Here is a 16,759-nt window from a genome sequence, read left to right as displayed (position 1 = left end):
ATCTTAATTCATTAGTTTAGTTTTATGCTAAGCACTCATGCTAACTACAATCAAAAATGCTAAAAAAGTCATGTTATGTCTGGTGCGTTTTGTGGGCTTAGGCTATGAAATCAAAGTACAGACAGTGATATCCTTGCAGAAATCTGACAGATGTTTTTGGTTCTATTTGCACAGACTCCGACATACTCAGGAGACTCTAATGTAAATGTACAATGTTCACATAAACTCACATCATTTAGCAATTTCTTATATAAGTTTAAAGTTACAAAATAAATACACTGTATACTACAAATGCCCACACACTTGTATATGTGGTTTACAGGGACTCTTCTAAAAACTTTAAATGAATTGAAGTGCATCTTTATGTTCAAGCTTTGATATACATCAGCAATCTCTTAGAGGAGAAGGGCACAACAGGGGCCAAACCGATTTAAACACCCCTGATTAACATAAAACACAGATACAGGTGTGCATTTCACTGCATTTGATTTCAGCTAATGAAATCAGAATTTAGAATCAAACTATTTAATTGATTAGTCTAATTTAAGCAAACTCATTTGCTTCCTTATTAAAACTGAGTTGTTAAAACTGCACCATCTCTTTTAGACTTGCTGGCTGAACTTCTTTCAGCACATCTTTCCCGGATAAGAAGTGCACAGCTCATCTATGTTTCATGTGCTCAGAGCTACTTAGATGCCCCTTCCTAGCCTTTGAGCTGCCTTGCGCTTTCTCTGACACTGCTGCACTTTTGCAAACTTGTTTACTACAAAAAAGATCCATTGCTTTCCAAGTATCATTTGGAGTTTTGAGTCTTCTTTTTTTAAAACACCCAAATATCTCATTTCTCTCTCCACAGCTTTCACCAACTGACAAAAACCTGGAGTTTGAGCGAGATTTCCGTATCCGCCATTATGCCGGAGATGTCACGTAAGTACACTTAGAGGAGGCGTAAGTGCACTCTTTTCTGTTTTAGACTTTAAGTCCTAAATGCTGTAATTAATAAGCCCTGTTAGTAACCCACAGGAAGCTTAACTAAGTGGAAAGAAATCTAGTCCTTCCCTTGGGCACAGATCTGGTTTGAAAAGGATGGGTAAATAAACATTTGAGTGACGCACATGCTGCGAATGATGTAAAGGCTGGTTGCAAAAACACGTTTATTCCGAATGCAGATGCAGTTCTTACTTGAGCGGTTTGCAATTGCAGGCTCAGTTATATCCTAAAGCGTTGTAAAGAGAGAAATTGTAGAAAAAATTTAGCTAAAATTATATGCACAATATAGTATATTCTAAATTAAGGAGCTAGAGATTTCTGTGAGTCCTCTTTTCCAAGGAGACTGCCACAACTCTTATATTTAGATCTGTGTTAAAGGTGAAGTGTGTTCTTTTTGATGGTAAAGTAATGTATTCAGTTCAAGCCAGCTGTAAGTTAGCTATTTGTAGTTTCATTACCTTGAGAAATATAAATGCAGTCTTTGTGCACTGACAAAGCGTACTCGATTTCTATGAGCTTTTCAGCCAGACCAGCAACAGCATCATGAAACTCCATTCATTTTCCCCAAAGGGAAATGGATTTTTTGAAATAGCTACTAAACCTTTGTAGACTGCCCTGTTGCAAGCTCTGATGTTGTTAATTGATTGTATATGCTTTAGTTGGACCCACTCATTTGCATTAATTCAGCTTATTTTTTAAAAAAATATGTGTTTAATAATTCACTAGCCTTTAAAGAGTTTGCCATTTTCAAATTATATACCTGCTTGTCTATTATAGTCAATGTGGTTGTTTCATTTCAGTTACTCCGTTGTGGGCTTCATTGACAAGAACAAGGACACCTTATTTCAGGACTTCAAGAGGTTACTTTACAACAGGTCTGTATTATCATACAATAATACAGTGCCTCCATTCTTATTTACATACCTGCCATACCTACATAACTTTTATGTTTCACAGCTCAAACCCTGTGCTTAAGGCCATGTGGCCGGAGGGCAAGCTGAGCATTACAGAGGTCACCAAACGCCCCCTGACTGCTGCCACGCTGTTCAAAAACTCCATGATATCTTTGGTGGAGAAGCTGGCCAGCAAGGCAAGTTTATTTGAAAAAGTTTTGTGTATACTATGATTAGTGTCAGACGGTATCTGTGGACATTTTTTGCTATTTCTGCTGAAAATTTTGTAAAAAATCTGCAGATTTCTGCTGAAGGGTTTTAGGATTATCATAACTAAAAACTTAATATATGAAATAAAAACTAATAAATTTGTAACTTTTATTTAATGTTTACAATGCATATCCAATTAGATCTACTTATTTGGTAAATAAAGCAAGTCTCTTATAATATATCTACTAAAAGACAGAAAATATTACTTTTCAAACTGTATTGTTAATAAATCAAATTAACATTTTAATATTACTATTATTATTTTACAATAATGTTTGAATAAATATACCTTTACACAAATTTACACTAGTAAATACATAGATTCAAAGATGGGCTAAAAATCTAAAGAAATCTGCAGATTTCTGTGCGTGCAGATTCTGTGTGGGCCTAACTATGATCTTGTTTGTTTTGCATTAAAAGGCTACATTACCCATGATACTTCTTCAGAGAAATCTCCACCAATCAAAAAGTCACAACCAGCAGTTTCTAAATTAGTTTCCACTAAAAGTAGTTTCTATATAAGTTCTAAATTCGTCCAAGATTAGGTTACTTTTATGTAAGTAGAACATTAAAGAAGATTTTTGAAGAAGAAAACTAGCCCTTGCTGATTCACAAAACGCAAGAACAGCTGCTGGTGTTTTGAGAGTCAAATAAACAAACAGGCAAAACTAAATTAATACCCTTGGCTTCAGATAATACATTGAATATAATGATATACAAGCATATTCACCTGTTAGCTGATGAAGTTTATAAGTTCCATCATCATGTCAGCTTTTTAATACTCTTTTTGAGCAGTGGGGTTCCATGTAAAAAGCTACATTACCCATGATACTTCTTCAGAGAAATCTCCACCAATCAAAAAGTCACAACCAGCGGATTATGCCAAAATACCATAATGCATAAAAAAATTTGCATATTTTGCAATAAATGCTAAACTTAATGCTTTTATATATAAAATCTACATTTTATACACAACAGTCTTATATTTATCCCATATTTAGCCAATGCAGTGCCTTCTCTCAGTAAAGTCATTAAGTACACAGTTTTTTACAATTGTACTTTTGTTAGAATTAAAAATACTTTTAATAAGTTTGTATAGATTCACCTTGTAGCCAGTTTTTGTACATGGAAAATACTTCCAGATCCACAGTTGGGAGCATTTTCTGATGCTTAATTATTTACCACTGCCTTTTTTTGGTTTATATAGGAGCCATACTATGTGCGTTGCATTAAGCCAAATGATGTGAAGTCACCACTGCTCTTTGAGCATGAGCGCTGTAAGCACCAAGTGGAGTACTTGGGCCTTTTGGAGAATGTCCGGGTGCGGCGTGCTGGTTTTGCTAATCGTCAGACCTACCCAAGGTTCCTTCAGAGGTGAGCATCTAAAGGCCGCGTTATACTTCAAGCTTAAGCACTTTTTTTATTCCTCGTTTGAGGCCAAAAAGAAGTTCGATAAATTTGTGTAACAATATACTGTTTTTGAACCTTCTGACACCATGCAGTTTACTGGGTCGGGTTTTAAATGTGTCTGCTAAACACAACAATAATGGTGGCTGAGAGAGGAGTGCAGCTTGATAAACATCTGGAATAGGATCAATAGTTTCTGTATGCAGCCTTTATGACGTAAGCTCTCAGCGATCCAATGTCTCACACACAATGCACTCAATGGAGCTAGTGACGTCACTGGGAAGGGTAGGGTTAGGGGTGGGGTTAGGTGAGCCCATTAAATTGCAGGCAACTCGGAGTCCATCTGCATTTGCAGATTCTGCATCCAGACCCTTCTCTGCAAACTGTCTTCTAACTGAGAAGTAAGCATGTATAAAGCAAGTCACATTGCTTTATATTTGCAGTGGACAGACACTGAATAAAACAATGTGTAGGACTTTGTCAGATGTGGTGCAACGTTTTTATCTGGTGTGTGAAACCCTCAGTCTTTTCACGAGTGATTGTACAGTTGCGAGTACATCTGTAGTCATGTTGGCAACTTGTTGTTGTTGTTCTGGATGTTTTGCTCATGTATGACTCTGTGTGGATATGAAGCAGGTCAAAGAAGGCGGAGTTTCAGAATAATCCCACTGATTGTGTAATTGTCACAGACTAATGGTAGCTCAAAGGTGTTTGGGACCAAAACAAACTACCCTAAACATTTTGCTATTGTGAGTTGTTTTGAACTGCCGGAACAAACTCTAAAAGATCTTCGTTTTCACTGGATTTTGGTGAAATGTTGTTCTAAACCTGTATGAGTTGTCTTCTCTGTTAAACACAAACAATCATTTGAAGAATAAGTGTTGCCTTTTTTCATTCTATTGAAACCAGTGGCATCTGGAGATACTGCATTATTAACCCTCTGAATGCTGTATTATTCAACATAATTTTTAAAAGAACAGAACTCATAAAAGAGTGAAGGGGGCATAAAAGTTAAATAAATACAGATTTTTGGGGCCAAACTATTCCTTTAATCATTTAAAAATGACATTCATGTACATGCTCAGCTTATGAATGAATGCATCTTGTGACAGCTTGTGTCAGACTGTTGCATCTTTGGTTCATAGCAACATCTGAAACCACAGATTGATCAATCAGATTGTGAAGGTCTTATGTAACGTCTGTTGGTGTGAAAACTGTCATCTCTTCTTCACCAAGTGTCATCAGTGCTGAATGGTTTTATGTAACAGTGACGTACAATCTGTATTTGTTCTGAGAAATATGCTTTTTATAAAGCCTTGAGAATTTGTTGAGCATTGTACTGTTGCTGACTTTACAGTGATTGTCTGTACATAAGGACAAAAACCAATCAGAAATTCTGTGATGTTCCAGTTTTACTTTCTGAGTCCTCTGTATATACACTCTAAAATGCACTCGCCAAAACTCTGAGTTAATGAGATTCAACACCTGAGTTGACAAAATGTCTGTCGCTGAGAGAAAGTTAGACCGATTTATATCTAATTGAGAATGCAGCGTTAACCCCACTCACAGGGTGTTCTGTGCCTCTGTCAAAGCTGCAGATGTGCTTAGAATATAATGTACTACTCAGAGGCAAGACTGGACAAATAAGTATTTAATTTTGCATCCTCACATCTCATAAATTAGACCCATTGTGTGATATATAATGCTTAATATTGGAAAATGGGTACTTCAGACTTTTAATTATTATTTGATGAGCCACATCATTTAATGCCTGTATTGATGTGGCAAATTGCAACTGCACATTGATTGACAACCTAAAACAGCCTTTGATTCATTTTCTTCTCTCTTTCAGGTATAAGATGATATCAGAGTTCACCTGGCCCAATCACGACCTTTCATCTGATAAAGAGGCGGTAAAGCGTCTGCTGCAAGGTTGTGGGTTTGAACACGATGTGGCTTACGGCAAGACCAAAGTTTTCATCCGCACACCACGAACCATCTTCAGTCTGGAAGAACAGAGAGCAGAGATGGTGAAGAGGATCGTCCTCTTCCTGCAGAAGGTGCGATATAACAAACTTTTTAAAATACTTAAAATAACTAAAATAATAACTTTATACTATCTGTTTGGGCAACTATCACCTCTTGGCAGATGCCACTGGATTTGTGATTTTGTTACCTCACGCACTGGTTTTCTGATATTTTAGGTTTGACTTAAGTCTCCAGATATGTTCATAAATACTTTTTGAGGAACTATATATTAATAAACAAGCATTTAGAAATCAAATGTCCTCCCACGAAGTGCACGGCTCCTATTAGTCATGGTGAAACTACTGAAACCTTCAAGACCAAGTGCAGATTAATAAGATTAGTCATACAGGCAGGCAATGGTCAATACAGGAGCAAAACAGGAACACACAGGTAGTCATCAAACAGGCATAAGGTCAGTACAGGCGGCAAAAAATATAAAACAAAAAGAAAAGGCTTGGGTTTAAAAGTACAGCAAGTAAAACAAATAACTAGAAACAACTGATACAACAAACAGTGACAGCAAACAAAGACTCAGCTTTGAACTGGTGTATGTGTGGTGCATAAGTAATCGATATGGTCAGCGATAATGGGATTCAGCTGTGTGAGTCATCAGTGGTGAACAGCAGCTGGTTTGTGTGAAACAGCATGGGAAATGTAGTTCATTAGTGTGGTATATATAGTTCACGAGCGATCTGCCAGGAGTGCATCACTAGTGATCTTGACGCATCTAACCTCATTGAACTACTTTAGCTTAGGTTTAGAAAGATTTTCAAAAAGAAGAAATTTTTTAAATAATTCTGTTACACTTGACACTTACTAATACACAAAAATTATTGATTAATAAATCACAAACAAATTATTACTCTAAAAATGCAGTTTACGATTATGTTTTATCAGAATTTGTGTGTATATTTATTTATTTATTTATTTATGTATTTATTTATTCATCCATTTATTTATTCATCCATTTATTTATTTGTACTTATTTATCCTTTATGTTACCTGGATAGTCCCATTGAGATACAGGATCTCTTTTTCCAAAATGGCAGCACAAAATGTTTCCATTAAAGACAAATAAAAACATATTTTGAACACATTTTAAAGAAAGAAAAAAACTATCAATCATAACAAGTACATGTTCCCTTTAGTGTAGAGCCCAAATATAACTTCCCTGCAAAATAACACAATAACCCTAACCCTAACATGTAAAAGTGGGAAGGTTATTTTCTTACAGTTATTATTACTTCAGTCTTTATTGTCATGTCAATCCTTAAGAAATGATAATATGCTGACATGACGCTCAAACATTTAGTGTTAATCAGTATAATATTTAATGTCTTGATACATATTATGTATTATTTTAGAACTTTATCTGTAAAACAAATTTTAGGAATGTACCGACCCCTAACCTTTGAGTGCTATAACACAGATGCCCAAACTAGGACCTGCGGGCCAAAGTTGTTCCATGGAAACTTTTTGGACCGCTATTCCATCTTGGAAGAGAGGAAGAATGATAGAGATGGTTTAGATATTGTCAATTTAAATGTAATGTAACCTTTTGCTTTATTATTAAAAGCTTAATGAAATTAAATGTTTCAATTAAATGGTGTAAATTAATCAGATTTAGTTTAAATGTACATACTGTCTCCTGACGGATAGAGTACAAATCAAGTCAAAGACAAGTTCTGCTTGACTAGTGTATTCAGCATTGTACTCTACTGTGATATAAATGTAATTGTTAATTTTTTATTTATTTATTGCAATAAGTTATCAGTTTAAATGATATACTGCATCAGTTTAAAGTAATGTTTTATAATAACATAGGAAAATACCTATGGCAACTTTATTGTAAAAGAGTTTGGTATATTTATCTTCGGCCCATGGCTCTCAATGATATTTGGTTTTTGGCACTTTATACGATAATGTTTGGGCACCCATGTGCTTTAGTATGTGATTATTTCTTAAAAATCTAAATGGGACACATCTGATTATTAGACATTAATCATATTTCGTTTATCATTCAGGTGGTTTGTGAAATATGAATTCTGATTAGGAATTTTATGCGACTCCATTACAGCACACACTTACCTAATCAGCTCAAGACATACCAAGGTGCCATATCCTCGCCACCATACATTCCTGTGATTCACTGACTCTATTAATATTCTGCAGCAGAGAAATAATAAAACAATATGGCATGTAAATCCCTCCGGCTCGCAGCATATTTTACCTGTGTCTCTGTAAACACACAGTACTTTGTGTCGTTTTGCAGGGATGTTTCTATGGTTATTCCTCCTCAGAAGAATAACAATATTTTGAATGGCAGATTTATTGACTGCCGCTGTCACACAAATGATTGCAGGCTCATAGCATGCTGCTGCATATTCCCCAACCTCACTTTTCTGTCTTCATTGACTGACGGTTTTTAAAAATCAAAGGATATATCCTGTCAGCCCCTGTCTTTGTCTGTGTGAGTGTTTTTCCCACTGCCTCCACTGCAAGGTTTTATTCGCATTTTCAAAAGATGTTTTCTTGGTTTTTAAACGCAAACTGACACAGTTTCCCCCCACTTCTACATTCAGTATCAAACACTCCCTATTTCTGTCTAGTAGTCTCACCGGACTGCCACATTCATGAGCAGACGCAGATATCAAAGTGAAAAATCTTTGCCCTGGCTGGATCGGAGATTGATTGTTTGATCTTTTGTATGGATTCAAAGCTGGATAAAGGTGTCATCTTGACATCAAGCTCCCAAAGGGGGACAAAAAAAAACAGCATTTTTGGGAATGTTGTCACTGTATTAATCACATCCTATACCTGCAGGCAATAACTGTGTGTCCCAGAAGAGCTGATATCACCTGTGTTGATCTCTAGTGAGTGACAGGCGCTAATGTGTTCTTTTACACAAAAAACAGCTTATGGTTGGCCCTAAACACTGTGTGTCGTTAGGTTTGAATCGTCTTCCTTTCACGCACAATCCTTTTATCAGCATATGGCAGACTGGTCTGGCTTGTGCCAAGTCTGCCAGTTTTGCCAGCGGTTCCATCACTTGTGCCAGAATCTCCCAAAGAACCCAATTTAAAATATGCTACCGCTCATCTGTACGAGTCTTCTGTTTGAGTCCTGCTTTTTTGTCTCTCATCTCTCAGTGCATAGCTCATGGGGATGCACTTATCTTTTCATCTTTTTTTTGAGCTCGTAAACCAAAAGAGCCCCCCAATCAATGCTCAGTTTTTCTTCACCTCCCACTTTTTCTGACTGATTTCCTGTCTGTCTCACCCCAGCACTCCTTCACAGATCTTCTGCCATTTTTCTGTGCCATTGCCGTCCCCCTCCCCCTCCATTTCTAAGCCGATACGCTTTAGCGCTTCTCCCATAGGTGATGAAAATACCCAGGATTCTCTGGTCTGCAACTCCTTTGGGCAAATGTGCTAACTTACACCGTCACTCGGTTCATCAGCAGGATGTGGCTTAAACTCAGGCAATTTGAAGCAAATCGGATCAGCTTTGACAAAACACAAACACTGAGTTGCTACATTATTCATGATAATTTCTTCCCTCCCTTTATTTAATATTTAATACGTTCAAGCCCCTGCATTCACAACACCGGACATGTTAGTTGTGGTTTCTGCTGTGAGAGATGCTCTCTGTTTATTTTATAGACTGAGTTAAATCCCACATCACTAATTTCTGAAATGATAGAACAGATTTAAAACTACCTGCCAAACACAATGTGGATGTTATCGCATTTGCTGAGGCAAACAAATGCTCAATGCACAGGGATGTCAGAGTCCCTTTATAAATCATACAGATTTTTCTTTATTATGCCTGATCTAGTATTGTTTGCGTTTGACTTGCGTTTAATTTCCTGATCTTCTTCCTTTTGCTTGTGAACCCTGTTTTATATGAATATAATGCATCTCACACGGTCACAGTCACTTGGGGATTTTTTTCCATTTCATACTTGTCATGTCAAACTATAGGTTTTTGTGAAACGTACATCTGGTTCTGTGATGTACGATTGCAATATCCCTGTCCTGGCAGCTCAAGAGAAAACTGTTACTGGGGCATGCCATCACTGGCAAATGGGGAAATGGAAATGTACTGTATCTAATGATGGAGCTTTTACAAGTGAGTCCTTGAAAAGAGGCAGTACAGATGTGCTGAAGGTCATTCATCTGGGCAAATATAATATGTCTACATAATAGAACCCATTTCACTTATTAAGGAATTTACTGACATTACACTATTATTTTCACACACCGTATGAATTATTTGCATTTTTCCTCATTTGCAAGTTGCATTTCTAAGGCTGTGATAGGCCAGGTCAATATCACAAAACTGAATTGTGCTCGCACCAAGATAGCTCTAAAGACCCCATTTATAAATCCAGAAAATCATGAAAAACTTTACTTGCAAAAATAACAAAATTATTTTACACAATATTTTGGTTCCATGGCCTTTATCACACAAACACCAGTAATAGTCTGGTAATCAAGATGAAGTTCATTTATGTTGGAATATATCTCTAAAATTCCATGCATGTTCAATACAAACTCAGGAGATGGAGATCAATGTCAAAAGAATTAGTACTATATTAAGTACAAATGGATAATTCAATTCAATGGATTGGTTATACAATGCTATCCAAGAGAACACATGAGGTGCTCTGCATATGCTTCCTTGGGACAAAAGAGACACACGCTATTTTTATTATTTCTGCTGCATTTTTTTTTTTCCAAGATAGCTCCTTCTGCCAAATGCTTCATTAGTATGCAACATGCATCTCACTCCAAGAAGAGTATCGGTTAACATATTATTTGGCAGAACATACAAAATATTTCAAATAAAGAGTAAAGAATGACTTTAATGCAAATGACTTGGCATATCTTTTGACAATGCACACACAACATATTTCTAATAGAGAATAAAGCATTACTCTAATGAAAAAAAAAAAAGAAAGAAAAAAAGAATTCTATTTCCTTACATTTGCTAAAACATTGCAGTGTGTAAACTTTAGATATTTTTTCAAGTGAAGATAAAGGATTTTTTTTGTTTGGTAAGTGAAATTATTACAATAAATTCAATTCAATTGAATTGTTCACTCGACCTATTTAAAAGACAGCAGTTCGTTAAAAGTTATTCTACTGACTAATTAAACCTATTTGTTCATCTGAAAGTTTGGAGTTTGATGGAGTTTGTTCATCTGTGAAGAATGGTTCCAGAAACTGTGTTAGACAAACAAAAGCTAAAAAATAAAATAAACAATTAAATAACTGTTAAAAAATAAATAAATGTAAATAAATGTTAAAATCTGAAAACATGGTCAAAGACAGGGGGCTTTTCTTTTTCTAGATTGCTTTGGAAAACACTGAGGTTGGGTTTAGGGAAGGGGGTGGGCAGGTAAATCTGTGTTTTTAAAACACCATTGGTTATGTTTAGAGAAGAAACAGGGTGAGGGCATCGGTCAGTTGGTCAGTCAGTTGAGTGAAAACAGCAGGTGCGAATGGCACACACAAATTTGAGATCTGAAAAAGCGTGCAAAAAAACATAGCTCCTGCACTCTCAGAAATAAAGGTACACGAGCTGTCACGGTGGTGGTACCTTTTGAAAAGCTACAAATTTGTAATATTAATACCAAGGGTACATAATAGTACCTAAAAAGTACAAAAGTGTTCCTCTTAAAATTTGTAGATACTATTATATACTTTTGAGGTACCAATATGGACCCTTTAAGTACCAATGTGTACCTTTTAAAAAGGTACCACCCCAGTGACAGCTTGTGTACCTTTATTTCTAAGAGTGTTGGACGTATTTTGCTGTCTCCAGAAATGCATATTGGGGTACGTAATCAGAATGAGCCTAGATTGGCTATATAAATCTACGGCTGGTTACCAATATATTTTTAAAATATCTTCATTTATGTTCAACAGAAGAAGTAAACTGCGGTTTGGATCAAGTAAAGGCTGAGTAAACAATAACAGAATTTTCTTTTTGGGGGTGTTGCCTAATACAATTGTCAATAAGACCTAAAACTTTTTGATCTAGTACTGTTTCCACCTTTAGAGGCAGTCTGTTATTCAGATATTTCACTCCATCTATCACACACACACACACTCACACACACTAAAATAATGTCCTGTCTTTTTTTTTTTAATGTCAAACATAACCATCCACATCCGAACGAATCACAAAATCAGAGTTATTGTAAGTTTAATTGGCTTATAAAATAAATCTGTGTTATAAGTTAAAACATTCACCATACTCAAGAATAAAAGAATAAACTTCCCACAACATAGAATGTATTGAATGTGGTGTATAATATGTATGGAAATATATAGAGTATAATATTACCTTATTATACAGTGCAAAGTAGTGATTTCCTAGAATCAAAATACTATGAAAACATACAGATATTAAAGCAATTTCACACACTTAAGATTTGAACAACCAAACTTTTATGGCCACCTAGCAAATAACCCAGAATTCCATAGAAACCTCTTAAAACCGCAACAACCCTTGCAGCAAATATATCTGCAGTTTAGTTTTGCAAATACAAATTTAGATTAATATCAGAGCAGTCAAATGGGCAATCAGTGACAGCTGCAAAAGGAGCCTCGCTGTTATTTGGCTGAGAAAGTGGCGGCAACCTATCTACCCCAGACACACACACACACACACACACACACTAGTCCAACATTCTGCCAGAGGACATGGAGAAGATGGAGGCTTCCATCTTCAAGTCGATGGTTTGCCAAGCACATGGTATTGATTTATGAAAATGTCTCCTCCGTATCTTCCTCCCCCACCGTCTCATGGGGTTGTCTGCGGTTGGGATCTTTTGTGCGTGCGTTTAACACTGTCACATACCCTGACCGTGGTTCTGTCCTGCCAGTGTGTGAAATTGTGTGTGTTGAGGGATTGTGGGATTTGCCTGCCTGCCTCTCTGATTAATGATAAGTCACCTTGCATTCTGTCAGCCATCTGTAATTGTCTTTTGACACCTGATGGCACATCTGAATGGATTCTGCTCGAATTTCTTTGTCCTGTTTTCCCTTAGCCTCTTTTTTATTATTCAGTTTTATAAATCTCCTAAAAAAGCACACAGTTGCAGTCATTAAAATATGTAGATATTATCCTGTCACACTCTTTTAGCTTGAATCCAAATTTGAAAAGAAAATTAAAAAGGGTAAATGTGCTAAACAATGGGCCTTGATTGAAAAATTCGTGCTTTAATTATTTAATTCATGAGTCTTCTTTGTCTGGGTTTTCTCTGCTTTGGCTTTGATGAGTGTGTAAATCTGCGGTATTGTGCTGGGTTTGTTAAACGCTGATCAGACAAGCTGAATGGAGGGGGTGGGGTGAGTTGAGGTCCTGTTATTGGCCTGATTTACCCACATTCCCTCGGGTGTCGTCTACTACCACATCCTCTTGAAAAACAAACACAGTCCGTCTGTCCTCCCCTCTGTTTAAGCATTTCCAATGTCATCAGCATGGCAAGTGTGAATGAGCAGTTGTCCTTAACCCTCCAGATGACCATAAACACAGCTTTAACAGCTCTGACTTTTCTTGGGCAAAAATGATTTTCTCAGTCAGTATTTTTGTTTTGTTTTTCAGGATTAATAAATAAACATTTTAAGGTAACACTTTAGGCTAGGTCACAATTCACAGTATTAACAAACTATTAACTAGCACTACTAGCTAATTAAAATATAATATAATTTTATAATAAAAAGAAGTTTACCGGTAAAAATAAAAAGTTCTTGTGCATATACCCCATTATGACATAAACATGTTAACCATTTTAAAATTGATAATATTTGTATATTATTATTATATTAATTCATATAATTGTTAATATATTATTATTATAATATTATATTAAGCTTTTTTTTAGATTTCTTTTTATTTGTTGCAATTTTAAAATGTTATTCAACCAAATATTGCTTTCTTGAAGTGTATAGGGGTTTCCTAGTACTGGACTGTAGCTGGTAGGGCATCCGCTGCAAAAAAAAAAAAAAAAAACATATGCTAGGATAGTTGGTGGTTTCTTCCGCTGTGGCAACCCCTTATAAATAATGGACTAAGCTGAATATAAATATTGGGATTATATTAATATATTATATTAATATATTATTAATTAATATAAATATTATTTGATGCTTTTAAATATTCAAATGAATGGAAACATGACAGCTTTTTAGAACTTTTTGACTTATTGTATTGACTGTATTGATCTTTTTATTTTAAAAATAGAAATAATGTAATCAGAAGGCATGGATTAAGATTCTGACGGTATGATAACCTTGGATAAAAATGTCATAGTTTCGAAGTTGTTACCTGGGGTGTGACACAGACAACTGAGTTTGGATCCAAATGCAGGTTTATTGGTCAACACGGGTGCAAACAGATGTATTAAGACAAACCAGAAACGTGGTCGGAGTAACAGGCTAGAGGTTGGATGGCAGGCGGCAGACAGGGACAAAAAGGCAAACTAGGCGAGGATCAAAACACAGAGAAAACAAGACAAAGGAAACACGTTGAAATGTCACATAAAGTAAACAAGACTCAGCGACTGAAGTAAGTATATATGCTGCTTAATCCATGACAATCCTCCAGTGGTGCGTGTGTAATCAGTTAGAATGAGGAACTTGTGTGAGTGAGCGGAGTGCATGTATGAAGTTGTAGTCCAAAAATGGTGGATTTGTAGTCCGTAAGTGATTGTAAGTGTATTCCAGCGATATATAGCTACAATCGCTGGTGATCATGACAGCAGTGTTGTGATTACAACTTTAAAATATATTCTTTTTAAATGTCTGGGTAAAAAACTAAAATTTTAAGAAACATTTATAATACTTTGGAACAGTAAACATGTAAGGCTAAATCATTTAAGCCAATCATTGACTTCTGCTGTCTTCATTAGTTTCAAAAACACAGATTTCTTTAAATTTTAAGACAGCCTTTGGATATATTTTCTGCTGGAGATACTCTTGTCCTATAAAACTCCAATAAAAAAAAAATTATATATATATATATATATATATATATATATATATATATATATATATATATACTGAATACAGTATATATATATATATATATATATATATATATATATATATATATATATATATATATATATATATATATATATAAATCTTACATATACGATAGGAATGGTTTAGCAGAAAATGTTGGTGTTTTTTTAAAACCTTGACTTTTCCAAACCACGGTATACCCTGAAAATATCAAACCATGCCTAGTCATCAAGTAATTTGAAGAATAACACACAAATTTAAAAATAAACCAGTACATTTAGAGATATTTCCAAGTAGTCTCTTAAGCTTTGCATAACATTTTGAACATTTGCTTTTAAATTCACATGGATTTAATGTTTGTTGATGTCCAGATTAAAAAGTTGAATCATTTTCGCCCCATTGAACAGCAACATCTTTCTACATCTGTTTAGTCTGATTGAAACAATAGCTTATGTAACGAGTAATTTTGTTATTATGTAATATGTAAATAGCTTTCGACATTAAAATTGCAAATCATCATGAGCTCATTACATCCAACTAAAGAATCAATTATCAGCTAATTTCAGTCGACCTAAGAAAAGTGCAGTTAAGACACAATTCGGAGTGTTTAAATGATTAAAAATATTAAATAAATAAACCAAATTTGGAGTCAGCATTGTAAAAGATTTGAAATTCACCCTCCAGCTTTTTAATTAGTAAACCTAATTGAGATTATGTGATCTATAATGCATCATAATCAATAATATCAATAAGCTATTTTCTGAATTGCACTGTTTGCCTTGCAGATTGATTGACAGTTATTTTGTTAGAAATGAGGTGAGTGTACATCATGACCGTCACATCGGTTTGGTGATGCAGGAGCTCTGAGAGCAGATTTTGCTGAGTAGGACTGTGGACTCTTGCTGTTTCTTCACTCCTCTGCATTAGTCATACAGTATCGTTGTGTAATAGGTTCAGTCACGGTAGCACAGCAACTCAAACGCAACATCTTCCTTGAGGTCAGTTTTAGCACACAACCCTGGACTACACATCATGTAGAGATACTCGCCCACACTGCAGCGATTTATTTATTTATTTTATTTTTTTTATTGTATTTCACACTTTCAACACTGAATACAGTATAATGCATGATTGAGCCATGCAGCATTCCCATTTCTATAAAATTGGATTCTCAGTGTATGCCAATCCAAAAAATGTAAAAAAGGACAACTCTGTAACTTTGTTTTGGTAAAAAAAAAAATTCTGTAAGCATGTGAAAAAATCGGCTTGGATTGAGTCAAGTCCATGGGGATGTTAAATGAATTGTGATCTATGTTTTGAACAGCAGGAATGCTGCAATCTCGTTAATGTCTTCAATAGTGGCAGACAACAACAACACTGATATTTTCACCATAAGCTCCATTGTCATTCAAATCATTGCCGGACCACAGAAGCAAAATGTCTGGTGCACATTGTCACATAGGCAGAAGATCTTACGACTTGTCATGTTCTTTGTTTACTGTCATTGATTTAATACGAATAAACTCTCTTTTAGAAACTTTCTGAGAAGATGTAGTTGCATAAAGATGGAGATCACTCCACACTATTAACTCGGCCAGTTTTGATCAGTTCAGTTGTAGTTTTAAATCGAAATGCTAAAAAGTGCAAAGTTGACAACAATAGAAAGCATTGTGAACATTTAGCAAATTTCTTTCTTTCTTTCTTTCTTTCTTTCTTTCTTTCTTTCTTTCTTTCTTTCTTTCTTTCTTTCTTTCTTTCTTTCTTTCTTTCTCTCTTTTCTCTTTCTTTCTTTCTTTCTTTCTTTCTCTCACGCTCTGTTTCTTTTATGCTCTCTCTTTGTCCCTTTCTAATGAGCATTTTACAAATTTGTATAGGAAATATAAATAAAACAATGCTCTTATTTTATTTAATGGGAAGGTGCGTCCCAACACGTATTTTTGGGGAGAGTTTTATTTTATTTTTTATTAGCAGTGGACATTTTAAATGTGTAGAGATCTCAGCTTTTGACAGAAAATGAGGAAATGTTGGCGTTTCTTTACAAATGCCAGAAAATGGGGACATGCTGATGTTTCTTAAAAAAAATTTAAAAAAATTTAAAAATTTAAAATAAAAAACTAAAAAAAAAAATCAAAA

General features: G+C 35.2%; 1 protein-coding gene across 2 annotated transcripts in view; it reads left to right on the top strand.

Moving 5' to 3' along the window:
- Positions 1–16,759, top strand: part of myo1d (myosin 1D) — a 123,402-nt gene that overhangs the window by 57,688 nt on the left and 48,955 nt on the right. For both annotated transcript variants that reach the window (NM_001423964.1, XM_073917676.1), the window contains 5 exon segments: positions 857–927; positions 1,791–1,865; positions 1,948–2,080; positions 3,361–3,527; positions 5,413–5,620. In NM_001423964.1, the coding sequence (NP_001410893.1) occupies positions 857–927; positions 1,791–1,865; positions 1,948–2,080; positions 3,361–3,527; positions 5,413–5,620 (654 nt within the window).

Source organism: Danio rerio, chromosome 12 (genome assembly GCF_049306965.1).
Source record: "Danio rerio strain Tuebingen ecotype United States chromosome 12, GRCz12tu, whole genome shotgun sequence".
NCBI classification, from domain to species: domain Eukaryota; kingdom Metazoa; phylum Chordata; class Actinopteri; order Cypriniformes; family Danionidae; genus Danio; species Danio rerio.
Note: the sequence above shows the minus strand (reverse complement) of the source record. Positions and strands in the feature narration are given on the sequence as shown.